Below are 27217 nucleotides of genomic sequence, written 5' to 3' on the forward strand. Positions count from 1 at the left end.
ACGTCGATTTGGGGCAGTACACTGCTCCCGAAGTGGCGATGCGAAAGAAAACAAGAAAAATGAATAACGCATTACAGACTTAGGTAACAATTTATTGTATCGTGTTCTATGTAATTAAAATGAGTTTATAATGTGTATAATGTATTCACTTTAAAATATGCTCAGACGTAACCATTCTCATTCAAGAAATGGAACGTTCCAGACGGTATCCCCGCTACGTCACTGTCCCAAATATGGTGCATCCTGTAAGGGGAGGTACATGCTGGGAAATACTCAAACCTCCAACAGTTGACTGCGGCTGTGACGTTATGTAAGACAACAAACACAAAGGTTGTTATGAAAACTTGACAATGAGAACTTCGATACATTGATCTTGATTGCTCGGCGATCGATGTATTTATGTATATAGTCCTTATCTATACGTAAAAACGCTTAAATTAAAAAAGGTTTGATCGTTTTATATTTAAGTAGTTTATTGTTTGTTTTTTATTATTTACGGTTATTCCGAAAATACAACAGCAGAGATGTAGTCCTTTTTACAAAAGCATAAATGGCTTTTTTCTGATCGTAGTTTGCAAATGTATAGATGCTCTATCATATTAATCGTTTCCATTTTTGATCAATTGCTGCGATTCTACCAAAATGAATATTGGAAAATCCGTATTTATGCATGGAAATACGTTGTATTTACATACAACGTCTGTGTATCCAATGGAAAGTTTAGATAAACTTGCACGTTCATGTTGGGACACGTTCTTCGGTATAGGCTCAGCTCAGCTTCAACCCTGAGGCAGCGTTTGAAATTCTTGCGTACATGGGGTGTGTTTTGAAGGAGCGCAGACTGGTTTGTGTGTACTTAGTTTACCTTTGCAAATGACTGGTGCCTATCCCAATATGGACTAACCTACAGCGTAAGATTGTTGGTACCCCGCCTGTTTGAGTTCTCTTATGTAGAATGGCAAACTGCAAAAATGTATTCTGATCAAATATTTATTTTAAGCAGAATAAATAGTCCTTATTTATTTATCATTAAATAAAAAAGTGTGCAAGTTTGCATATGCTGTAGTTATCAGTAAACGTGCAAGTAACACGCAGCACATGGGAGTAGTGGTTCGACTCGTTTCCCGCGTTGGTGTTTTGTTAAACATTCTTCGTTGTCTTGGTAACACTCCACCCCTTCGAGGCAGTGACGTCCCCTTTGCTCTGCTCATGCTCCGTTGGTGTGTGTGTGTGTGTGTGTGTGTGTGTGTGTGTGTGTGTGTGTGTGTGTGTGTGTGTGTGTGTGTGTGTGTGTGTGTGTGTGTGTGTGTGTGTGTGTGTGTGTGTGTGTGTGTGTGTGTGTGTGTGTGTGTGTGTGTGTGTGTGTGTGTGTGTGTGTGTATCTGTGTCTGTGTGTTGCGCTGGGGAAAGTAACCGGACACCAGACGTTGCCAGTCCTCTTATCAACTAGGGCTCTAGGGTTGAGTCTGATTAACGCGGTTTGAGTTCAGACAACGGTCTGTTGCGTGAACTCTCGTCTCAACAATTACCGGGTGAGGGACTGATTCATGATGTCAAACCAACCGGAAATTCTACTCCGAACCATTTAATCACTCAATAATTATCACTCAACAAAATATAATAATAAAAAAATAAATAATAATAACAATAGTAAATATATAGGCTAATATTGATATATATATATATAGCCTACGCCCCTAACCCACTGTGATAACTAACCACAACTGCTCCAAATTGAAAGCCCAATATTTTATTTTCCTTTATAGATAATTTGATTGATAAAGATGTTAAGAACAATAACCACTTGATAGCAGTTCATTTTAAGTGGCCTATAAATAGGCATAGCCCTACTAAATTATTCATAACGCAGGAATAGCCTAGGTGTTAACGCTTCTGACGTCGCTCTGCATTTCACGGTACATAATACCATTCCAGCCCATTTGGCCCAAAAGAACCCCACCATGTCACGGGGCTATAAATAACCCCGACCGCGTTTCCACGTTCACGCAAAGGTGGCTTTGTTGAAAACGTTGCTTTCAGCAATTGTGTTTGTGGAGGGGGTGGGGGGGGGAGATATCTTGAGTCACCCCCTTTAATCCCCCCGCCGGTCTGCAGTGAAGACCACCAATGGCCTGCCAGGAAACCCAAAAGGGGCGTGACTGCCGGGAAAAGGAAAGCTTGCCCGCTCGCCAGACGCTCCTCTCTGCTCACTTTCATTGGAGGATTTCTGGGAGGGCGAAACTCATTACATATTAATTACTCCGTCTCTGACCAACTGAATGGAAATCCTAACGGTTCCCTTTGACTATAGTTTATAAACACAGCCCACTGTGTCCGCCTTCATTGTTTCACTTTTCTTTTTAAATTGTATGTGGCGCGCGGACAGAAAAACGGGATGCCCAGCAGTAACCGGAAACACCATATATGGCTCGACTCGTCAACTCGGCTATTGGCTGTTAGACGGCAGCGACAAGTCTGTTGCTGGAGCGCCGAGGCGGTCAGAAATAAAAACAGGGGACTTATCTATTAACTTATTGTTAAATATGTCCCATGTGTGACATGTTGTAAACTGTTCGTCCTAAAACCATAGCCAACCCAATTATAACCGATCTTTCTTTTTGCTATTGTCGCATTCACATAGTCCTATGGATAGGGTATAATGCATTTGATTCATTGATTATATATTTTTTACAGCAGTCTTTTGTTTCGTCGTGTGAAATCAGGTCAACGATGAATCAATGGTTATCCGACGGACTTTGATGTATTGATAAAATACATTATTTTGTGAACATCGTGTTTTGTCAGAGGCCTAATGCAGATGCTGCATACGTGAAATGACGTTGTTTCATACGGTAGAGAGCGGACTACATATTGAAGGAGGGGGGGGGGGGTCCCTCTCTATATTTAGCAATTAATTAAATAAAATATTGGTCTTATATTTTGGCGTCTTAATACCCTATAGGTTATGGTGTGTTGACCGTTCAAAGCGCTCATCTGACACGTCAATCCCAGCCTTTTACCCCTCTCGCAACGTCTGTATCCGAGATGGTTTGTTCCCCCCCAAACCCCCCACCCCGCCTCACCACCCCATACATTTCATTCATAAAATTCCAACTCACTATAAAAGGTGGGCCTCTGCACAGTCTGCACAGAGTAACCGCGTTCACGAGACGAACCGACCAATTGAAGACCTCGCTTAATTGGGACGAATACAAGGGGGTCGAAGCATTCTCTACAATCGACAAAGGTACGACACATTATAGGCCTATATATAGTTCGCTTATGTTGTAATCGCCGACTGCCAAGATGTACCAGGGATCCAGCCCTGACCACGACGCGTCATCCAGCTGTAGCGGGGACAGCCCTGCGCGCGGCGGCCAGCCTCCTCCTCCCGGCTCGCTCTCGAGCGCATCCTCAATGGACAGCCTCAACCAGGTACCTCCTCGCGGACACACGTTAGTTCTTCACAACTAACATCTGGATCTTTGTATGTGTACGTGCCGATTCGTTTGGTGTGACATTGTTTTTTTTTTTTTTTTTGTGCTTTATGGTGATTACTTAAAAAATATATATATATATATATAGCCTAGGCTATATCCCACAGCACGGCAATTTCATTTGAGAAATCCAAATTAAGAGGCATAACCGTATATTCCGGCTACAGTTAGGGTGATTGAAGCGTCTGTGTATATGTACTGAATCCAGCTGATTACATCCCGTTACTTGTCTTGGTCGTGACCTCTCTGAACAGGTTGTGAGATCACACGGACGTCGGGGATAAAAAAAATGAAAAAAAACGAAATTGATGGCAGGAAAATTAACATTGTTACAGAGTAATGTCTAAACGTTGAAGCGGTGTATTCTTTTTTTAAAATATTTTTGCAATTCCTTCCTCTCGATGTGGAGCGCATAACAAGATGTTCGCTCAGATTGGTTTGATGCGCAGATAGAAAAAAACATCACCACCACAGTTCTCATCTGATCTTCAACATTTACATCTATTTCTCTCTACAGGACCCCGACTCGAGTGACTCCTTTGTTCCGACGGTGACCGCGATCTCCACGTCTCCCGATCTGAGGTGGATGGTGCAGACCACCACCACCTCCTCCACCCATTCTCCTTCCCGCGGAGGTGCACGAGCCAAAGGCCGCTCGAAGGAGCACACCGGCGGGAAGAAGGGGAAGAAAGACCAGGTAAGGACCTCTGATCGGTGCACTTTGGACGGCGTCTTGTAGCGATAGGCGAGAGGATGCGTGTTGATGAGGAACAGCGTGCGAGGCAGCGGTTTTCCGACGCTATCATCTCTCCGTTTCTGAGCTCACGCGCGCGTTGGAAGGGGGGCGGGGATGCAGACAGCCAGCCAGACCCTTCCTTCTCAGCACAACCTTCGCCGCATTGAGCAAATGTTGGCAGGTCGGACGGGGGGGATCTGGAGCCAAATGCCGACGTTTGCAGGAATCGAACAGAATGGTCATTTATAACCCCCCAAAAAATAGCCTTTTTTTTGTGATTGATTTTGTAGCCTTCCAAGGAGGAGGATGAGAGGAGGAAGATTCGGAGGGAGAGGAACAAGATTGCCGCAGCAAAGTGTCGTAACAGACGGAGGGAGCTCACGGACACGCTGCAGGCGGTGAGTGGGCCTGTCTTACCTGTCAACCTGCGCCTTGGCCTCTCTTACCTACCTGTCAACCTGCGGCTAGTCCTGTCTTACCTACCTACCTGTCTTACTTAACCAACCTGCACCTAGGCCTGTCTTACCTACCTGTCTTACCTAACATAACCTGTGCCTAGGCCTGTCTTGCCTACCTGCGCCTATACACGTCTTACCTAACAACCTGTCTTACTGAAACATGTGCGTTGTTCAATGCTCACGTGAGCGACGTATAAAAGCGCTACCATCTGTACTCTGCGCACGTCGTTTCTCACACGTTTTCATTTCCTCGACCGCTACAGGAAACCGACGTGCTTGAGGAAGAGAAAGCGGCGCTGCAGACGGAAATAGCCGATCTCATCAAAGAGAAAGCGCGCCTCGAGCAGGTGCTCGCCTCTCACGAGCCCGGGTGCGCGCGTCACCCGAACGAACAAGAGCGCCGTTTGGACGACGCGGTGCTCGATGCGACTTCCGGGATGGATGGCGAGCTGGGGGAGGATAAGGAGGAGGAGGGTGAAGACGAGGATGATGATGGGGGTGATGACGACGACGTGAGTCCCATGCAGCAGGAGCCCCCGGCGTCTCCGCCCCCGACCCCGCTGCTCTCCCTGTGGCCCGAGGGCGAGAGCCTCTCCGAGGGGCCCGGCGAGGGAGAGGGCGGCCCCCCGCTGGGCCCCCCCCAGGACCTGGACCCCCCGCCGCCCCCCTGCGCCGCCGCCGCCATCCTGGGGAACTCCGACATCCTGCTCTGCTCCAGCGCCGAAGAGGAGGAGGAGGAGCCTCAGGAGGAGGAGGGGGAGGAGCCGGAGCCGCTTGAGGACCTGAAGGTGGACGACCTGGACGACCTGGTGCCCAGCCTGGAGATGAGCGCCCCGGAGGAGGAGGAAGGGGTGGGGGGCGGGGGGGGCGTGTCGCTGGGGTCCGTGGGCGCGTCGGTGCCGGACATCGACCTGGGCGGCACCTTCGGGCTCCCGGACTGGGAGACCCTGTACCGGTCCGTGGCTCAGGACCTGGAGGCCCTGGGGACCCCCCTGGTGTCCTCCAGCCCCACCTGTGGCTACCACTCCGTGTTCTCCTTCAGCGGGGCCGAGATAGACTCCCTGCAGGCGGAGGACGACAGCCTGGCCCTCAGGGGCCCTGCTGGGGGAGGCCTCGGCGCCGGGGGCCCCGAGTTCACCAAGGATAGCCTGAACTCTCCCACACTGCTGGCCCTGTGAACGCAAGATAAGGGCCCCTTATGCAACTGGTTTATTATGTCACTGACAGTCAATGGTTTTATAACCAGCAAGCTATAGTCTCTCTCTCACTCTCTCTCTCTCTCTCTCTCTCTCTCTCTCTCTCTCTCTCTCTCTCTCTCTCTCTCTCTCTCTCTCACTTTTTTTTTCTCTCTGTATACCTCTCTCTGCCTCTCTACTTCTCTCTCACCCTCCCTCTCTCCCTCCACCTCTGTCTTGCATTCTCTCTTTCTCTCTCTCCCTCCGTCTTAAGATCTGTCTTTCTCTCTCTCATGCTTTGTCTCTCTACCTCTACCTTTGTCTTCATTCTCGTGTTCTCTCTCTCTGTCTCTGCATCTCTTTCGCTACCTCGCCCTCCCTTCTTCTCTCTCTCTCTCTTTCTCCATCTATCGCCCAGCCTCTCCCTCCCTCCCTCCCTCCCTCCCTCCCTCCCTACCTCTCTCTCTCTCTTGCCCACCCTCTCTCCCTCTCGCTCCGATACTGTTTTGTGGTGCAGATGTGTTGATGTTGTGTGGAGCCTCACATCAAGGAAACCCTGTAACGTCTCCGTTCCCGTAGCCGTGACACAGGGTTTGACTCTTCCGTCCACTGATGGTGCTGCAGAAGGCAGTGAGTGCTGTTACTCCTCTGGAATGATATCTCGTGGTGCCGGTGTCAAAAAGTGCATGCAAAAAAAACAAGAGAATCATTTTAGTGTCTGCATCATCTTCTTCTTGCATTTTGTTCATCCCTTAATGTAATGTGAACCTAGGCTGTTTCTCAATATGATGTGAATACTGTTTACAAGTTGTGCTGTTATAAGTGAAAACGACAGGTCGACAAATGTGTAGCGTATACAACTATCATCCGACTGTTTGGTGTCAATGGACTTCCACGAAAAAGCATTCTGTCATGTATTTTATCCAGATGTATTTTATGGCATAGTTTATTTTTTTACTTAATCAGATGCAAAAAATATATAGCTGAAAATGGAAAATAAATACCAATGAATCACTATTTGTTGTGCTGTTCGTATGTATTTTAAATGGCATTATTTGATAGGTTTAACGTGCAAAACGACTTCTTGTGAATATGATCACATCCAGTGCGATAATTATAGCATATAACACCACGTAACCGTGGTAAACAACGCGTAAAGAGTGGAAGCTAAATAGAGCACGTTGATCATTTATTTATAGCACACGTCCCAATATTCTCAGTCACGGTCAAGGGAATCGGATTCCATAATGCAGGAACGTTTAGCGCAAACGTCACGACGTGTATGCGCCACGACGCAGTGACGTCTCTTTTCCTTGACCATATTTGGGAAATGCAGTTGTTTGTTGCCATGGAGACGGTGTCATGTTTCTACCCAGACCGTTTTACCGGAAAAGGACAAGGCGCACAAGTGTTGTATTGGAAGAACCGAAAACAAACACAAGACTTCGGAGACATTACGAAAACGAATTACCCATCATAAATTACGTTAACATTGTAATACTTAGTTTGCAGTTGCAAAAATTTTGCAAAGGGAATGTTTACTTTCTGTTCACTTTCCAACGCAAATACGGAACGCGAAATCCCTAAGCTTGCGGATATTCTCTCATACTTAAATGATACATTATGATGTTGTATATTCATATGAAATGTTATTTATTAAGGTGAACGAAACAATCTTAACTAGAGAAGATCTAGAATACTTGATGATACAGTAGATGGCGCTAAATCACAGTCCAAAGATATAATGTGTATGTATCGATCAATTTAGAATGTGAATGTATGTATGCATGCATGTCTGCATGTATGCATGCATGTATGTGTGCATGTTTGCATGTTGGTGTGTCTGAATATATATATATATATATATATATATATATATATATATATATATATATATATATATATGTATGTATATATATGTAAATGCATGTAAGTATGCATGCATGTATGAGTGTGTCGTTAGTGTCTATATAATAGACACTAACAAATGAACTATTTAACTATCTATCTACGATATAAAATTAGTCAGTGTTTAATCTTAACCTCCACAATGAGATCACAGGAACACAGTGCTGTGCCTCATCCACTGTAACACTGGTCTTAATATCTTTTCCAGGTACACGCCATCAGTGCATCCCCTCACCGCCTCGTGACCGCCTTGTTTCCTACGGGCTTTGACATATTCTCAAAGAGGTGTGATACTCACATGGGCAGGCTAAAGTCAGTGTCATATGCTTTTTAAGAGGACGGATAAGTCACATGATGAGAGAGAGAGAGAGAGAGAGAGAGGAGAGAGAGAGAGAGAGAGAGAGAGAGAGAGAGAGAGAGAGAGAGAGAGAGAGAGAGAGAGAGAGAGAGAGAGAGAGAGAGAGAGAGAGAGAGAGAGAGAGACAGACTGAGACAGAGACAGAGAGAGACAGAGGACAGAGACAGAGGAGAAGAGAGAGAGATTTCCCACCAAAGTGGAATCAATGAAGACATGGAATTGTATATACCAACACACTGTGAGGGGCCCAACACAAGCAATGGGAAGAGAAGGGATGTGTTTAGAGGAATATCGTTAGCAAAAACAAGTTTTTACTTCCCTTTCTCGCCGCTTGCAAGATACATGCTGGATTCCCAAGGGAAAGGCCACACATCATTTCTAATCTACTTTTTATAATAATACTGATACTAAAGGCAGCAGTCAGAACAGCACAGAAGAGAAGTGTTGTTATCTGGCTACCCCAAGGTTATAGAAGCACAACTAGTCGGTAGTTCATAAGACAAGTGTGTGGTCTATTATTCATTTTTTTACCATCGGATGCTAGCCAAAGTCCAGGTGTCTATAACCTAATGCGTAGCAGGACGCATGACGAACCTGTGTGTCGAAATGATGCCCATCAGCCAAAGTTGTGATAATAATTACCTAGATAGGAGCACAGGCGTGTCAATTATGTCTGAGGGCGTGAGAGGGAGGGAAAAACAATAAAAACACATTGGACAATTTACGGCCGGAGGATCCTGGGAGATGTCAGTTATGATGTCAGAGCGCTCAGTGTGTGGGCGAGGGAGAGAGAGGGGGGGGGGGGGGGGGGAGCATTGTTGTTGTCGAGGGGGGGGGGGGGGGAGGAGGTCAAAGGCTTCGGAAAGGTTTGCTCAGCTGCAGGGCGACCGCAGGCGGCCTCACAGTGGATTACAGTGGACAGGCGGTAGGGCCCGGATATCCCTCCCAATGGGGTGCCCCCCTTACATTCTGGGGGACCCGACCATGGCAACTGGCCCTCCAGTCCCTCCAAGGCCCCCCCCAACCATGCAACTGGTTTACCAACTGGTTGACACATTTTGGGAGGGCAAATGTGAGGGCCGCTCCAGTAAACCTCCTCTCGGTACACCAGTTGCATGGTGGGGGACCCCAAATGTCACGGGGCCCCTCCAATGGAAGGACCTCCAGAGGCCACTGCATCACAATGTCTGAAATTAGAGAATATTCTATTTGTTAAAAGGGCTGAAGATCTTCTGGTGGATCGGATCTGGATCTCTTTGTGTATGAGATGAGAAAGAAGAAGTGTGTGCACTTGTGTCTATGTGTGCGTGAACAGTGCTCATTTGTTTGTGGTGACACTCTGAGAAAGTTTGCAAAAAAGTGTTGCAGCCGTAGAAATAGAGCACCTTGCTGCTGAGTGTGGCGTCGTTATCTATGGCATATGATAAAAGGACCATTGTAACGTTATAGTCATTATACACCGGCGGAAAACTGACAAAATGCCCAGAATTGCGCAACTTATAACTTCTGTAATACAGTTTTAGCCCCTCTCTATATAGCCTTCATAATTTAGCTAGACACAGTGTCGCAAAACCTACAACCGTCAGAGATGATTTTACAGTTTCAAAAAGGAAGGAAAGATAGAAAAAATGGACAAAGTTAAGGTAAAAATACGGCTGTCCCTATAGTGTCTCCGTTGTGGTCATATATGAGTCACGGTCGTGTCTGGAGGTGGATGCTGGGGTTTTCCATCGGTTATACAAAACACATAACAGATAAGACTTTGGAAGACACGGTTCATATTATATTTGCATATTGCACAAAAAATATATCAATCTGAAAACTCTTGAACGGAAACAAGTCGAACACGTCGCTTATTTCTTCTCTTACTTTGCATGTAGCATTTTTAATTGTGAGCATTGGCAAGTTCTGCAGAAATATCGAATGCATGCATTTGATAGAACGGTAGCAGTCATGTTATCCTGCACTTTATTAATTATGGAAAACAGGCACAGAAATAAATAAAGGGAAAGTAGCAGACGAGCACTGTATTGAATATCTTAAACGAGCATTAGCAATGTCTTAACGTCTGCTGTCAAGGCTAAATCAATGAGATCACAATAATGGCGTGAGGTACGTTACTACCATTACCAACCGAATACAAATAAAAAAAAAATATGTTTGACTGACTCACTAAATGTGATATAAATGTAGATCTCATTTGTGAATTTACCTTGTCATTATAGCGCAAAGTTCACGATCAAGACATGTTGTTTTGGGCAAGTACAGCTCCCTGAAACCACACTATGAAAAGGTGGAACCAATGCTTTTGGAAGACAGCTCTGTTCTCCATTGAGGGACAATTGTGGTAAGCGATGGAAGGACGGTTCAAGACGAACCAGTGCACATTTCCTGTGTGTCAACATGTGCCATGACATTGTTCTTTCTCGCAATAAATGAAAATATATTTTGATTCCATTTAGTTCCCCCCTTCCAATTTAGTTCTGTTTCCCTATCATATCTTACTCATCCATGTTATGATTGTGACACAGAGCTGACCCCCTTCAACAGACACACACATAGGTTCCAAACACCCCCCCATAACACACACACAGACACACACATGCACGATCCAAACCCCCCCCATACACACACACACACACACACCAAACACACGCACAAAAGCATGCTTTCTGTCACACTCACGCACAGACACCAACAAATGCTTTCTGTAACACATAACCCCCACCACAACACACGCTTACACACACACAGACCCCTCAGATGTTACAGACATAAATCAGAGCAGCACCGAATTAGAACCTAAACCCTGGGCCAGGTATTCTGGGCGGACATCAGCTGTCCACTACAGGTGGTCATGGCTGAAATGGCAATGGACGAATCTGTCATGTTGACCTGCTGCATGACAACTCATTCGGGATCCCTGCAGAGGTGCACGCTTTTAAACCAGCCCCACCTCACATCGTGGAAAGGCCAGTATTTACGTATGGAATGTCGGTTGCTTAGTCATTTACGAGTATAGGCCACGACGATAACATCTGGTAACATCATTAAGTCATTTGTGTGTAATTGATTATGTATTCAGTCATTCTCAGACTTAGGTCTGTGTGTGGTGCGTAAAACAAGGAGGAAACCACGTCATACAATCAATGAGCAATACAATTACACTTTTCTGAAAAAGAAATAGAATTATTCCTAAAATTTGACAGTCGTTAATGTCTTTGACCTCTGCCTAGTCCCCGGGGTCAAATCCGAAATGCCGCTGCATCGAAAATAAACGTCATGGTTTCTACCAACACTGGATAATTCCCATAATCGCGCTTATCTGCTCCTCCGCTATCAATTTGTCAAACTTCAGGACTTCCCGTGGCGCTGAAGACAATGGTTGCATGGCAACCAACCCAAATATGTATTCTGCAGATTAATAATAAAAAGGGGATTCTATTCATAATGAAAAGTGGTATGAAGTTAATACCGTCTCCCACACGCCCCCCCCCCCCCCCACACACACACACACACTCTGTGGAAAACGGATGTCTCTTCTGGATACTGACATCGCCCTGCCGCGGTATGTTCGTGTTTTTCAGTTGTCGACGGATGCTGTCACAGCCGCTCATACACACCAGGGGGGGGGGGGGGGGGGGGGGGGCGTGAGTGAGTGAGGTCGTTTTTGGATTTTCTGGAAGCTTCAACAGACACCGACAGACTAGTGTGCAGTAATGTTTAATGGGCTACATGTGGAAACCATGACAACAGCAGCTTACTGTGTGGTAGTACTGTGTAAACCTGTGTTTACTTTAATCAATGAGGTATCCTACTTAATTAATAATTGATAATAATGTGATTATAGAATAGCCATGAATCGTAAAGGCTACAGTTATTTTTAGTTGTTTATTTACACATGTCACTCCCAAATAAAATAAGTCATAATAGATAGTCAATATATTATAATTATTATCATAATTTATATTCATTGTAATTATATTACGGCACTTCTAATTGTGGCACCAGTCAATGAACACAGAGGGCTGATTTATCCTCATCTGTCAGCTTTATATAAGGGACGAGTAGTGTGAATGAATCCCCGTCTATATTTAACAGTCTGATCTCCGCAAAACCGATCGGCATACCCGTAGGCTATTACATAATAATTCAGGAATAACCATCCCCCGTCCCATATTGCAATTCACATATCCCGTCAATCGATAAAACACTTTTCGCAAGGACAACGTGGCGCATGTGTTTACAGCGATGTTTATTTATTAGCCTCGTTGTAAGCAGCGTGTGTGCCTGTGCGTGTGTGCGTATATTTGTGCGCGCGTGTGTGCGCGTGCCTGTGCGTATCCGTGTGTGTGCACGCCCGTGTGTGCTTGTGTGCACGCCCGTGTGTGCTTGTGTGTGCGTGCGTGTGTGCGTACGCGCGCGCGCGTGTGTGTGTGTGTGTGTGTGTGTGTGTGTGTGTGTGTGTGTGTGTGTGTGTGTGTGTGTGTGTGTGTGTGTGTGTGTGTGTGTGTCTACGGTTGCTAGGGGTGGAGCAAACAAACCCCGTGTGTTATTTTTTTTTTCTTTCTAAATCCAGCCCTCCTCTCTGACATTATTTTCATCCTCCACGCTGACGTCTCGGACGACAGTTCCGCATTCCGGGACCTCCCCGCTCCTCGGTCAGTACATAAGCGGGGCTGACGCAACGGCGCCCGGTCACTCACAGTACTACCATCCGTCGGTGCTCCCAATACCCGAAGCGCACCACCGACCCACACTTCCCCGCCTCTATCGCCTCGTCTCTCGGACGCATTCCAGGCAAGTCCCCCCCTCCCCAGCCCTCTCTCTCTCTTCCTTGTGACATGCGCTAACTTTTCTTTATGCCCTTATTCCAGCGTCATAATGTTTTATGTTTCATCGGGCTTTGGTTTTCAACTCGTAGTGTGTGAACGTGTGGTTCACCCCACGCTGCCGTTAGCTGAGGTTTTTTACGGACGAGGATGTGTTGGGGAACGCGAAGTAAACGGTGTTGGTGGGGAACATGCGATGCGTTCAAACACAGGTTTGTTGTGATTCGTGTGTTATAGTGTTATTACATAGTGTCGATGGAGGAGGCTGCGTCTGGCGAGTATTTTCGTGCAGGCAGGAAAACTTCACGGGTTTATTTTCTGGTGGGAAGTGTCAGTCGGACTTATGTAACGCTGCATTCGCAACATTGTGGGTTTTCGAGGAAGAGAAAAAAAAAGACCCGTGAGTCTTGTAAGCCAAGCGACAATGTGTTCTCTGCGAGTTGGCGCTGCACACTTTGAACAGGGCAGCATTACAGAGGGGCATTGTAGGGCTATTGATTCACTGGTGGTCCCTAGTGTACAAAGTGGACAATTTGATGACAGTGGGTTACAAACCAGGGAACTATGCGCAGGTGTGTTTACATAACCTGCACTTCCATGTGATAATTCTCGTGGTGGGCTTCTTGCAGAGCGGGTGGGTGTCGCATAAAAAAATAATATCCAGCCAATGCTTGTGTTGACATTGCAGATGTCCAATGAAGCAAACTGAATGTAAATTCAATGTTGTTTTCAACAGCGTCCGCACCAAATTGCATCATTGCTAAAAGAAGACTGCCAACTTATCTCTGAGTAAGTATCATGCATCCCACAACTTTTAAATGTACTAATAATTCCAATTAAAAAAGGATATCGGGGTAATAATACTACTTTAAATGATAAACGTATAAAACATAGTAACAACTACAGTTGTTTTAAATCCAAATGATTAATCAATTTATGAACTCTAATTATCAACTAAAATTGCAATAAATAGTAAAAAACGAGTTAGTATACTTTTGTGTGCATCAATATGTCAATATATGGTAGCCAAGGCATCCATGAGTTGCATTTGGGGCGGGGGGGGGGCTTCTGTTTACTTGTCCATAATATGAACATACATATTATGTCCATCTGTGTTTTACATGTCTTTCGAGTATTTCAGTTCTGTGTGAATTTGCATAAGTTAACTCAATTCACTCCACATTTGCATACAACTCTTCCTCAACGCTTCGCTTCTCCATAAGTGGACCCCGAGCTAACCGATTAGCCCTCAGCTGGTCTTTGCAGTGGGGTCCTTTAAAAAGACCCACACTTTCTGCTACAGTTGTTTTATCTCAGCCAAAGGGAGCGGTAGTTATCTGACCCCCCTTGGCCCAAAGGACAATTTTGGCATGGATAACACTGTGGGCAGCGGAAGGGTTTGTCTGTGTGTGTGTGTGTGTGTGTGTGTGTGTGTGTGTGTGTGTGTGTGTGTGTGTGTGTGTGTGCGTCTGAGTCAACGTCTAAGTGCGTTCTTCCTCAAAGTGGAGGGGCGTGTTGCGTTGCGTCGCTGCGGTGTGGATTGGGGTCGTTTCTCTTCAAGCGTGCGCTGAGCTCACGTCACTGCGTCGGCCTGTGTTTGCATGTGTTTGTCTGTGTCCAAGCGAACAAGCATGTGTGTCCAAGGGAGTTGCTGTTGCACCCCGCCCCCCCAAACACACACACACACACACACACACACACACACACACACACACACACACACACACACACACACACACACACACACACACACACACACACACACACACACACACACACGTCGAAGGGAATTTGTAATGCACTGCGCTCCCCAAAAACACACACACACACACACACGCAGACACACCATCGGCGCGGGGGGGGGGGAGTTAGGGGGTGGGGGGGGGGCACATCCGTGGGATGGTTTCTGCATAAGTGGAACGCTGCCGTGGATTAATGGAGAAGGGCTGCTGGCAGAGGCGGGCCGGTGGGCCACAGAGAGAGGCTGTGGACGTGGGCGCGCAGGCAGGGGTTTATTTTAAGTAGAAATGCCTTCCTAGTGGCCCTCTGGAGAGCTGCTGGAGCTGACATGCGGCGCCCCCCCCAGCACCGCTGAATAGACAGAAGACGCATTGCAGGCAGGCTAGCCAGCAGACCCGCGCACACAGCCAGCCTCCACGATGCTAACACTGTGAGGAGGGGAGAGGGGAGGGGGGGGGGGGGGGGGAGGGGAGGGGAGAGGGGAGGGGAGGGGAGGGGAGAGGGGAGGAGAGGGAGGAGTGGGGGAGAGGAGAGGGGAGGAGAGGAGAGTAAGGAGCGGGAGAAAGAGAGAAAGAAGCAGGAGAAAGATTGGAGAGGAGAGGAAAGGGGGGGAGGGAGTGAAGAGGAGAAAAGAGGAGAGGAAATGGGAGGAGGGAGTGAAGCAGAGAGGAATGAGCAGGGGGAAAGAGAGGAGAGGTGAGGAGAGAGAAGAGGGAGGGAGAGGAGAATGAGCAGAGAGGAGAAGGATAGAGAGAAGAGGAGAAGTAGCAGCAATGCAGGGCCAAGGCAATCACATTGTTATTTTAAAGTCCCCTGGTAAGCTCTCCACATGGCATGTAAAAACAGTGAGTGGAGGCAGCGGAGAGCCGCGGTACAGGAGTCCACACCCGAGGAGCCGGGGTCTGGAGCGGGGGCTGCGGGCCGAGTGGAAGCCTGATGTGTGGGGAGGATAAACTGGGGGTGGGTCCAGAAAGAAAGGAAGGGAACATAGAAAATATATATTTTTCGGGGAAATCGTGTTTTCCAGATTAGGGAAGCACCGGATTTGTATCCGGTCGTAGGGTGTGTTAACCGTTATGTCGTACCAACCCGTTTAGGGAATATACGTTTGTGCCTTTTTGTCGTGATCGCCGACTTGTGGTGTAGGAAAGGGGCGGAAACAAGGGGCGCCCGATGGCGCGATGTCGTCTTCCTTTCCTCGTGTACCTCTCTGCAGTTCCACGTTGCAGTGTTGTATTCAGAAACAGAAAAACACTAAAAAGGCAATCATTTAAAATTTTGAATACAATTAAAGACTAGGATATAAATAACTGTGATCAAAGGGAATTGAAGGCAGCCTGGGGGATTTTGCACGCTGCTGCTGTTTCCGATCCATAATCGCGGGCGTCAATTAGGCCTATAGCGACCATCTTGGTCCTTTTAGAACCAAGATGGCCGCTATAGGCGATTACAGGTGACATACATACCACTAGGTGTGAGTGTGATTAGCCGTTACAAGCCGTTTTGAAAATCTGCCTCTTCTGAAGTCACAAGTGGGCGTGTCCACCTAGATGTGTGCTGGATAGATCAGTCTACCAGCCTTCCCAGTGAACTGTAGCAAACGTTGCAAATATATCCGTCATACATCTAGTCACACTAGACGTCACACACCCAGACACAGACACACACCCAGACAGACACACACTCACAGTCTGTCTAGGTGTGACACACACTCTGACACAGACAGACGGACCGGCACACACCCAAGACACTGATACACACGTTTGTTTATCCATCTCTTTATTAATATTAGGCGGGGATTGGAGGAATGCTAATAATGCAGTTTAGCTGTGTGTCCTGTCCTTGCAGACCCCACAGAAAAACAAGAAATAACGCCAACTTGGCCCTTCTCTAAGGGAGATTGTGAAAGAGTGTAACTCAACACGTAGCCTGACTGCGAACAGACGGTAATGATGATCGCTTAGACCTTGGCCAGGAATTGAGAAAGCGTGCCTGAGTCCCTGCCCTCGCTCTCATTGTTCATTCTCAGCGCTGCCATCGATGTAGCACTGAAGTGGTTTGTGTTTTATTTTTTTTTAAAGTCACGGCGCTTGCTCAGTGTGCGCCATAGCGAGCCGAGAAACTCCGATCTTCTGTCCGACATGAAAGTGATTGAAGGTACGCCGGGACAGCCTTTGTGGACACAGATGTTATTTCGGTCCCTCCGTCCCTCCGTAGAGAAGTTCCCTTTTGAATTTATGAGTCTTTAAGACCTGAACCGGAGCACTCTGGGATCACAGAGCTTTAACATTAGCCAGGCCACTTCATCACAGACCTGGCACTGAGACGCTGAAGCCGTCGAGGACTCCAGCAAAATAACGTACGCGAGCGTCTGCTTGATCGACTCGTAAGGTGGCCAAAAAAACCCAAACTACTGACGCTTTACTTGAAGGACGGGGTGTGCGTCGTTCCATTGCAAAATCCCCCCCGTTACCACCCTTGCACCCTCTGCCTACATTTGATTTGCAGACACATACATCCACACATAGGTACACGCACGCACACACTCTCCCTTCTCCCGGGTACTGGGGATAATATGGCCTCTAGTGCAGCCCCGGGCTGTTGGGTAGGAGCTGAATTCCTCAGCGCTGGAACTGCTAATTGCTCTCAGGAACGGTTCAGGAAATGGAGGCATTTAGTTGAGCCGAAGACGGATAGAGTATGTGTGAGGCGAAACTATAGAGCATGTATATTGTGTGTATATATATAAGTTTATAGATAGATATACATATTTATATAGTGTGCATTTGTTGGCATGCAAACCAGACAGGCACCCATTCCTTTTAATGCATACCTTGAAATACAAACCTGCAGAAACACACACTCACACATGATCGCACACCAGCACCCATACACACTGTCTTTGACACCGACGGGACACACACACGCTTGTTTCACGCACACCTGCCTCCCCGTCTGTCTGACATGCGACCGCTCTGCTGCTGGCCCCCAGCCAGTACGCCCCCGCCCCCCCCCCCTTCCGTTGCTGTATTTCATAGTCCTCGTTCAGGACATTTCCTCTCTTCCACCACTCTGCCTGGCCCCTGCTCTCGGGGCCTTGCCTCTCAGCGACCCCCAGAGACACACTGCAGGGCCACGACACCACCGAGGCCCCTGTGTGTTGTGTGTTGGGGGGGGGGGGGGGGGGGGGGTCTTTGTTTAAAGGGGCCCCTGAGAAAGAAGCGGGCCCCTGAGAAAGAAGCGGGTCCCCTGCCGTGGCGGTACCACTCCGCTGCTAACGAGCCAATGGCGCGGTTGAATCATCGCACGGCAACGATTCGAAAAAGTGTGGCGGGAAGAACTAATTTCTCGAAAGTTGGGGAGTTGTACTGCCCAACTTTCGATGGAGGAGGGTAACGAGAGTCCCGGCCACACAATCTGCCGGGCTCAGCCCCGCTGCCGTTCCAGCTGAGAGCTCCTCAGGGGCTTTTTGAGTCGAGTGCTGCGGCTGCCTGGTGGAATGTGAAAGTGCCGTCGGTGTGAAGGGAGGCGGGAGGGGGGGACTTTCAGCGGCTCGGTAGCGGATCAGAAGGGGATGCGGCGCATTAAAACTAGAAGCGACGTGCTTCTTCGTGTCCACTTACACGTGGGCGTGAAAGCGTTGATTTTCAGTGATGATGGGCTTCGGAAGGGAACCTTTTGTGTATAGTTAAGTGTGTTTTCGGTTTCATCATCACTCAAGGTGCCCTGAGGCTAGTGTTTGTTTCGTTGCCTTGGAATTGCAAGGCGTTTGCACTCTGTGTGTGTGTGTGTGTGTGTGTGTGTGTGTGTGTGTGTGTGTGTGTGTGTGTGTGTGTGTGTGTGTGTGTGTGTGTGTGTGTGTGTGTGTGTGTGTGTGTGTGTGTGTGTGGGTGTAAGCAGTTAAGTGTGTGTCTCGTATGTTCACGCGTGCGAGTGCGTGTATTTGTGTGCAAGTTGTTGTGTGTGTGTGTTTGTGTGCTTGGCCACAAATAGCATGTTTGAACAAGCCATGACCAAAACAAACGGGCTTTCTCTGCCATTAATCTGTCTCACAACGCATCGTAATACGATCTGTAATAATAATGTACGATAAAAAAACAAGGAAAAGGCATTCCCGGAAATATCTTGATTTAAACTCCCGTTAAACCGGATGAGATATTAACTAATATTCTAGGTGGTCTTTGGATGAGAATGCGAGGTAAAAGGATCCTGTTTTCCTAGCAAGGAAATGTAAGTCATGTCTGCGTATAGCTACTCTCTGAGTCTGGCCAAGTCGGTTATCGGACCCTTGGCTGGCGCGGCGAGCGTTTCGCTCTGTCATTCCCAGCGGCTGGCTGCTCGGAAGGTTTTGAAGGCTCAAGAGTGTCCAATCCATCTTTCGGATTCCAGAGCAGCTGTTGGTCAGTGAGGAACAATGCAGACGCATCATGAGCAAACTCTTCGTGAGTCCACATGCCTCCTCACTTTTTATATCACTGGAGTGAGCTTTGCTTTGCTTTGATTATTGGTAATCGAAAGCAGAAATCACATCGGAGTGATGGAATCTGCTTTTGTTTGCAAACTCATTCGGGTGCATGTGATGTTTTACAATCGCAGCCAGATGTATATCGATGTCAACGCCTGACATCAATATCGTCTGCCTCAGGTGCCAAGGTAAACAGAGTGGGATACAGTGTGAAAACTGTAACACGACCTCTACAACTTTGGTTTGATACACGACAGTAATATCCACAAGGCCAATCAAATGTGTTCTACCGACAGTATATTTCCCTATATATTCATACCACCTTTCTTTTAAAGAGTATAGTAGGATGATGTTGTCACCCATCATGCATCACTGCTCAATAGCATATTAGATAAAAGTACTCAGGTAGCCGTAATACAGAGAATGATATGTTCTTGGAAAAGTAAAAGGCACAGAACAGTGGAGTTCACCGATGGTTCATATTCTGTGTACCCCACCCTCCTCCACCCCCACCCCCCTCCACCCAAACCTTAACATCAGCTAGCATGTGGCTCGCCCTGTTCCTAGCCTGTGTTGACTGAGATGTTGGCCTCCATAGGGTCCTATCCTCCTTCAGGGAGGGGGAGAGAGGGAGAGAGAGGGAGCAGGAGAGAGAGAGAGAGAGAGAGAGAGAGAGGGAGGGGGAGAGGGAGGGAGATGGAGAGAGAGCGAGGGAGGGAGAGGGAGAGAGAGAGAGAGAGGGGGAGAAAGAGACGGTTAGAGGGGGGGAGAGAGAGAGAGAGAGGGAGAGAGAGAGAGAGAGACTGATAGAGGGGGAGAGAGAGAGAGGGAATTTTTGTCAGAGACACATTTTCTTCCTTGCCAGAGCTGTCTTGTTCTTTTCCTCTCCAGAAAAAATTGCCACCGGCTGCCAAGTGCCGTGTAAATGGGAGTATACATACTGGGAGAGAGAGGAAGGGGGAGAGGGATGGAGGGAGGAAGGTAGCGACAGAGAGAGAGAGAGAGAGAGAGAGAGATTGAGAGGGAAAGGGAGATGGAGGGAGAAGAAGAGAGAGTGAGAGAGGAGGGAGGGAGAGAGAGATGGGGGGAGAGGGAATAAAATAATAAAATGCCTCGTTGGACGTTGGCTCCACACTCCAGGTTTTCTTCGGGGCCAATAAATCATCCTGGCTGAGGGTGGCACATGGTGAGGTGAGGAGGGGTCTGGTCTAGAGAGGAACTGAGAGATCCTTCACCAGCGGGCACACTCCCTGCAGTTCCTTGTTCCCCTCATGCACATTTCCACATCGCTTAACGTATAATATTTCACATCTTTAAACAAATGTTGCTGTTACTTTTTTTTTCTAAAGTTACATACAGTTCAGTCGCAGGTTAGCTTTGTTATGGTATAACGTTGTATACGTTGTGTACATTTACAAGATGGTTGCCAGGTCGCGTAATCGCGACTTCTTCCGATATATATACTGTATATATCGGGTCGATCTTTGTTCTCGAATCTTACGGCATTTTCTACCCATCAAACGTACACCCGATTGGTTGGATTACAGTGGATAAAACCAAATATTCTTTTGGGGAATATGGCGAATTGAACCGAAACAGATTGGTCGGAATTCGGCGAATAAAACAGAAAGAGATTTGTTGGAGCACGGCAAATATACCCGAAAGAGAGAGAGCATAGAAAAGACTGGCGGGTTCGTGCGGGCCCCAGCAGAACAGCAGGGAGGGGACGGGGCCCGTCACTCTCCCCAGCAAGAGTGGAGCTGACGTGAGTCTAGTCTCACCCCCTCCATCATCCCCACCACCACCCCCACCACCCCCACCACCCCCACCTCCACAACCACCCCAACCCAGCCTTCCACAGGGCGGAGCGCGTCAGAGTAGCGTTACATAACGCTCGTCTGTTTTGGGTTGCTTCACACCCCCCATGGCTTTTTTCGGTCACAGAACAAGTTTTTCAGCGCCGGACCGAAAAACGTCCAAGAAAGGAAAACAAAACGCCAGCACCGAGTCAGGGGTCGGTAACTGAGAGTGGGTCTGTCAGCTGGGAGGCCAGAGGCCCAGTCAGCTGGCCCCCGATGCTGGACAATAGCCGTCTTTGTTGGTTGTGCGGTTGGACTCTGGTGGGGGAGTCTGTACGGTGTGTGGCGGCCGTGCGTCGGTCATGCTGCAGCCTATGGAAAAGGACAACGTTGCTGGGATGTCGCGGCGACGTGAAGGCCAGAAACGCGTCCGCCAAATGTGCTTTTTCGTTGGTGTTGTCATGGTGAGGTTGTGGTGTCAGGAGTTTATGTTTTTTTCGGCGGTGGATTTATTGACAGTGTACAGTGTCACAAGTCTGGCTTTCCGGCGGAGCGGGTTTTTCAGCTTTTGACCATGACACTGGTGTCTTGTGGATCTTGGTTTTAATTCTTCCCCTTTCCTCTCCCCTCCCCCCCCCTCTTCTCTACTACCTTCTCTCCCCTCCCCTATCATCCTCCCCTATCCTCCTCCATTCTCCTCTCCTCTCCTCCTTTTCCTCCCCTCTCTCCTTTTCTCTCCCCTCACCTCCCTCCTCCAGGATGCCCTCGCTATACATGTCTTTCCCCCTGCAGTGCCAGGTCCCATGTATGGAATGCTTTGAGGGGGAAAGCGGTCTCATGGCTGGAGGGCTTCAGGGGACAGGCAGGGTACGAAGCGGCTCGTGTTGCACTCCCTCCCATCTAACATTTGTTTTTTATTTGGCCATCACTAGAAGCTTTTTCCAAAGTCTTCCAGTAATTAGAGAGAGACGTCCTAATTCTCAAGCCACTTCCCCCTCCTGCTCCTTCAGGGCCTGCACAAACTCTCCCTCTCCTTTAGCCCCCTCTTCTTTCATTCCTCCTCCCTCCTCTCCCTCCTCCCTGATTGCATTAGTGGAGGACCGCGGTTGAACCCACTGTTAGACGGAGGGAGACCTGGCAGAGTGTCGGTGCGTGGCGGTGGCGGCACGGTCGGCTTTTATTAAAAGTATGTTCCACAATAAAGGACTCTGGAAGCCTTCGAACGCCCCGGAGCGCGTTCAGCGGGAAGAACACCAAACCAAACAGTTGAGTTAATGTCGCGGCCCCCGCGATTCGGAAACAACCGCACGACTTCATTCGAATTGTTTTAAAAGTGAATGAATCTTTCGACGTGGTTAAACCTTAAAATACAAAGATTATTTGCGATTTTGCGTCAATAATATATTTTAAGTGTGTGATAATCGTGGTCATCTCTCCCAAATCATCCCAGCTCCCATTTGGTAAATCACTCCCCTGATTTCGGAAGGGGGGGGGGGGGGGGGGTAAACAAGCTAGTGAGCGGAGCGTTTGTTTGGCCGGCGGCCCCCTGCTGTGACAGACAGGCCAGCTGTCCAAGCTGTGAAGCCGTTTGACCCGCGCTGTGTTGGTTACGGCGAGTGGCTGTACAAAGTATTGGATGTCACCAGGAACAGGCAGAGGGAATAAATACACATGTTATTGCATAGCGTATTGCCCATGGGCTTTGCTGAGTGCCGGTACATTGGATCATATAACTTACTACTGCTGGATGACAGTGGGGGGAGAAACTAACAGGCGGGACTTCATGGGAAGGCAGGGGGATGGATATGGGGAGAGAAATACCTCAAATGGGACTGAATGCAGGTTTCTGTGAACAGGTCTCAGCGGCCAATGAAACACAGTTTGACACTTAAACACTTATTGATCGTGACTTATTGATCATGAGTGATTCTACAGGTTTTCGTTGATTTTCTCGATCATCCCTCCCAATGATGACAATACCGATCAAAGGTGGACACACAATCATGTTGCTTTGTGATTAATTCACTTATTGACTATGTATTGATCGATCCTAACCCCCACTCGCCCGATCCAGGATTCAAACTAAAACATGTGTTGTTTTATTTGTTTTAGTTCAGTTCAAATGATTTAAATATTTATTTCTAAATGCTTGCGCTTCCAGAACCGTAACACGGATCTGGAACGCGGCGGCACGCGGCCATCCATCCCTTGAGCCATCGGGCCGCGACCGACCCCGAGACCTTTCCCTCTCCTCCTCCCTGACCTTTGACCTTTCCCCCCTCCACAGCGGCGGAGGCGGCCGGCGTGGAGGACATGATGCCGGGTCAGATACCGGAGCCCTCGCTAGCCCCGGGCTCACTGCCCAGCCTGGGCCCGCTGGCCGGGATCTCGGCCACCACGCTGACGGACCAGCTCAAGCTGCACGCCGACTTCAGGCAGCTGGGCGCCATGCTGCACCCTCTGCACTTCCTGGACCGGCTGGGCAAGAGGCCGCTGCCCATCAAGACAGAGGTGAGGGGGGGGGGGGAGAGGGGAGAGGCCACTGGCCATCAAGACAGAGGTGAGGGGGGGGGGGAGAGGGGAGAGGCCACTGGCCATCAAGACAGAGGTGAGGGGGGGGGGAGAGGGGAGAGGCCACTGGCCATCAAGACAGAGGTGAGGGGGGGGGGGCATCAAAACAGAGGTGAGGGGGGGAGGAGGGGAGGGGGGGGGGAGGCAGCAGGCCATCAAGACAGAGGTGAGGGGGAGAGGGACTTAAGGGCTGATTATGGTCCCACGTTGACGCAACGCAAGGGGGTTACGGACCCCTTACGTCCTTGTGGACCCTCCTTCCGTCCACCACAAGGGCCGGACGTGCGCCTCCAAAAAATTGTAACCTTCCGTTGAGGCGACGCAGCAGCTAGGGCTGTGATTGGTCGGCTCACTAAAACCCGACGCAGAACCGTAAAGGTTCACGACTGTGTTGAAGCATCTGTGTGGTCCTTGTTGTTGTGACGTGGGACTATAATCAGCCCTTTAGGGAGACGGGGGGGGGAGGAGAGGGGGGGGGGAGAGAGAGAGTGGGGGAGAGGGTGAGAGAATGGGGAGAGAGGGGGAGGATGGGGAGGTTAACTCTTTACAGAATTGTATTATGTATATTCGATTTTGTGAAGGGGTTACATTTTTTATTTTCTTATTTTGAAGTGCACAGGTTTGCACGGTGTCTTATGATTTTTTTACAAAATGTAAACGTATTTACCTGTGCGTTCTAAACTTGCAGTAAATTGCAGCAGACACTATAGTTTCACTCTGGCGCCATCTGCTGCTTCCGAAACAATATGTTTAAATAAATAGCACATCGCAATCCCTGGCCTGAATGTATGTTAAGGTGTATTAAAAGGACAGCCTAACCTGAAGCATCCTAGATTAAGACGCCCTGACCAATCAACAGGGTCCTAAGGGACTTGAACCTGACATCCCTGTAAGATTGAGTTAGAAAATAACCCCTGAACGTCTGTCCAGATGGACGAGGACGACGATAGGAGGAAACGACGGCGGGAGAAGAACAAGGTGGCTGCCGCGCGATGCCGGAACAAAAAGAAGGAGAGGACGGACTTCCTTCAAAAGGTACGTGACAACACACACCCACACAACCCGCCAAAGGTACGTGACAACACACACCCACACATCCTTCCAAAGGTACTGTACGTGACAGCACACACGCACACACCCACACCCACGCTCCCTTGGAAAAGGTACGGCACAGCACACACGCACACACACCCACACCCCCGCTTCCTTCAAAAGGTACGTCACAACGCACACACACACACTTCCACACACACACACTTCCAGGTACTTCACAGCACACAGGCGTGCACGCACAAACACAAGCACAGAGGTGGATGTTTGCCCTTCATTTTTGGTTCTTATGTTTGACTTCCTTCCAAAGGTACATCACAACAGAGTAGGGAGACGCCTGCCTTTAGTTCTTACGCTGGACTTCCTTGTGTGATGTTCCCGGTGTTCCCCCTGTGAATAACTCTACCTAAATTATCTCTCATCTTTCATTCGAGTCACACGCACTTCCTGCTCTCCTCCAAATGCAAATCAGATGTCAGGTGGAACATTTTTGCATTATGTTACATCACCGGGCAACCGGCGATACATAAAGTCAAATAAATGATGTGACGTTACTTATGTTGGGGCCTGTTGTCCCTAGTGCCTATGAGCATGCACACATGTCCATTTTGGCAAGTTACTAAGTAACTCGCCAAAGTTACTATAGGAGCAACATGTAACTATTCAAACCAGCTCATCTTTATTCAAATCCCCGTCTCACTGTGTCCCCTTCTTACTGCGTCTCAGACTCACTGCGCCCCGTCTCACTTTGGCCCTGTCTCACTGCGGCCCTGTCTCACTGTCTCACTGTGTGTCTCCCTGACTGACTGCGTTCCTGTCACACTGCCCCCCCGTCTCACTGCGTTCCTGTCTCACTGCGCGGCCGTCTCACTTTGCCCCTCCCGGTGTGTCCCTGTCTCACGGCCCCCCTCCTGTGTGTCCCTGTCTCACTGCGTCTCCCGGTGTGTCCCTGTCTCACTGCGTCTCCCGGTGTGTCCCTGTCTCACGGCCCCCCTCCTGTGTGTCCCTGCCCCCCAGGAGTCGGAGCGTCTGGAGACGGTGAACTGCGACCTGAAGGCCCAGATCGAGGAGCTGCGTGTGGAGCGCCAGCAGCTCATGGTGATGCTCAACCTGCACCGGCCCACCTGCATCGTGAGGACCGACAGCGTCAAGACCCCCGACGGGGAGGCCAACCCCCTGCTGGAGCAGCTAGCCCGGACCCCGCCCAAGTGAAGCAGACCACAGCGACACAAACAACAACAACAACAACAACAACAACAACGACGACGACGACGACGACAACAACACAGGCACTGATCGAAATCAATTGAATCAAAACGACAACAAACTGAAAAACTGAAACTAGCAAACCCTCAATCGAGCACTACTGCGGCGGCCATTTTCTGTGACTCAAGGGGAAGAAGAAGAGGGAGACGAGGAGGAGGAGGAGGAGGAGATGGAGAGAGAGGAAGGACAGAACGGACACACTTGTCTACATAAGCACTTGAGCTCTGAGCTGGAGCATTCAGAGACTCGCCTTCAGGGGCACAGAGACCTCAGAGGGGGAGGGGGGGGGGGGGCTTGCTACACGAGCTGGCTCTATCCAATCAGAAGACTAGGAGGACCCCCCCCTCCCCCCTCCCATCCCTGTTTATCTGCATTAACTCCTTTCTTTTTTTTGTACTTTCTGGTTGGCTTTTTGTTGACAAACCCGCCGTGCCTCATCGCTACCGTAACCGTGGTTACACAATGGGACACACAGGGAGGAGAGTGGAACGACTGGAAGCCGAACAGACTCGACACACTAACGCCAAGACGGTGCTCTGTCACAAAACGCCTGAGTCAGGGGTGTGTGTGCGTGTGTTTGTGTGTATGCGTGTGCGTGTGTGGTTGCGTTAGCCTGTGTGTGTGTGTGTGTGTGTGTGTGTGTGTGTGTGTGTGTGTGTGTGTGTGTGTGTGTGTGTGTGTGTGTAGGAGCCAACAAGGCGAAGTGTTTCCGCGGTTTTCCTTCGTATTCTAGTAAAATATATACATGCGTTTTTTTTTTAAGCATTTGATACTCGAACACCAAAACAGAAAAGAGAGAGAGCGAGAGACAGAGAGCGAGCGACAGAGGCGACATCTCTGCTCGGGTTTTTATAATGTTGTGGTTGGTTTTATACGATACGGTTGAACCAGTCCTTGCGTGTTGGCGCAGGCGTCACGACAAAGCACATATACTAAAACACATGGAATGTTTACACGCGTGTTCCTTCGGCCATGTTGTCTGTCCATTATTGTACCTGTTTTATACGGCTTTATACATGACAATACGTAAAACATATATTATGACATGCTTGTCGGTCACTTGATGTGATCGAGTTTTAAACTTTATTATTAGGCTTACGGTCTACTCTTTTTTTTGTTTTTCTTAAGTCCACTTTTGTGTTTTTATTGCGCTGTTAAACAGACGTAAGGAATTAAGCAGAAATCGTAATCCGCTGAGCAGAAATTCAATTTCAATGTTTTCAACTTGCACCTACTATGTATCTTTATTAGTCTGTATGGAATAAATTTTATTTTCAAACTATGAGATATGTTATTGAGTCACTTCTAATTCTTAGAATAGGTCCAAGCTACAAAATAGGGAACTTGTATAGGGGACGATTA

At 48.4% G+C, this 27217-nt stretch overlaps 2 protein-coding genes across 3 annotated transcripts; both read left to right on the forward strand.

The window, feature by feature from the left end:
- Positions 1 to 3094: 3094 nt before the first annotated feature.
- si:ch211-153j24.3 (protein c-Fos) lies at positions 3095 to 6883 on the forward strand. The gene is made up of 4 exons (XM_060042574.1): positions 3095 to 3435; positions 4015 to 4194; positions 4524 to 4631; positions 4955 to 6883. The coding sequence occupies exons 1-4, from the start codon at positions 3307 to 3309 to the stop codon at positions 5867 to 5869; spliced, it is 1332 nt and encodes a 443-aa protein (XP_059898557.1). The 5' UTR covers positions 3095 to 3306; the 3' UTR covers positions 5870 to 6883.
- A 5847-nt stretch (positions 6884 to 12730) lies between these two features.
- LOC132450232 (jun dimerization protein 2-like) lies at positions 12731 to 27137 on the forward strand. Of its 2 annotated transcripts, XM_060042302.1 has the most exons (5): positions 12731 to 12932; positions 13701 to 13753; positions 23256 to 23479; positions 24470 to 24574; positions 25607 to 27137. In XM_060042302.1, exons 3-5 carry the CDS (start codon positions 23282 to 23284, stop codon positions 25799 to 25801), a joined length of 498 nt encoding a protein of 165 aa, XP_059898285.1. In that variant the 5' UTR covers positions 12731 to 12932; positions 13701 to 13753; positions 23256 to 23281; the 3' UTR covers positions 25802 to 27137. The 2 variants fall into 2 exon arrangements, with proteins under 2 accessions (XP_059898285.1, XP_059898286.1); XM_060042303.1 differs by lacking the exons at positions 12731 to 12932; positions 13701 to 13753 and adding an exon at positions 22062 to 22233.
- The last annotated feature ends 80 nt before the right edge of the window (positions 27138 to 27217 follow it).

Source organism: Gadus macrocephalus, chromosome 21 (assembly GCF_031168955.1).
Source record: "Gadus macrocephalus chromosome 21, ASM3116895v1".
Lineage (NCBI taxonomy): Eukaryota > Metazoa > Chordata > Actinopteri > Gadiformes > Gadidae > Gadus > Gadus macrocephalus.

Coding starts and splice junctions, on each gene's coding strand:
- LOC132450232 (XM_060042302.1), top strand. CDS start 23,282: ATGATGCCGGGTCAGATACCGGAGCCCTCGCTAGCCCCGGGCTCACTG. Junction 23,480..24,469: donor CGCTGCCCATCAAGACAGAG/GTGAGGGGGGGG, acceptor ACGTCTGTCCAG/ATGGACGAGGACGACGATAG. Junction 24,575..25,606: donor GGACGGACTTCCTTCAAAAG/GTACGTGACAAC, acceptor CCTGCCCCCCAG/GAGTCGGAGCGTCTGGAGAC.
- si:ch211-153j24.3 (XM_060042574.1), top strand. CDS start 3,307: ATGTACCAGGGATCCAGCCCTGACCACGACGCGTCATCCAGCTGTAGC. Junction 3,436..4,014: donor CAATGGACAGCCTCAACCAG/GTACCTCCTCGC, acceptor TTCTCTCTACAG/GACCCCGACTCGAGTGACTC. Junction 4,195..4,523: donor AGAAGGGGAAGAAAGACCAG/GTAAGGACCTCT, acceptor TTGATTTTGTAG/CCTTCCAAGGAGGAGGATGA.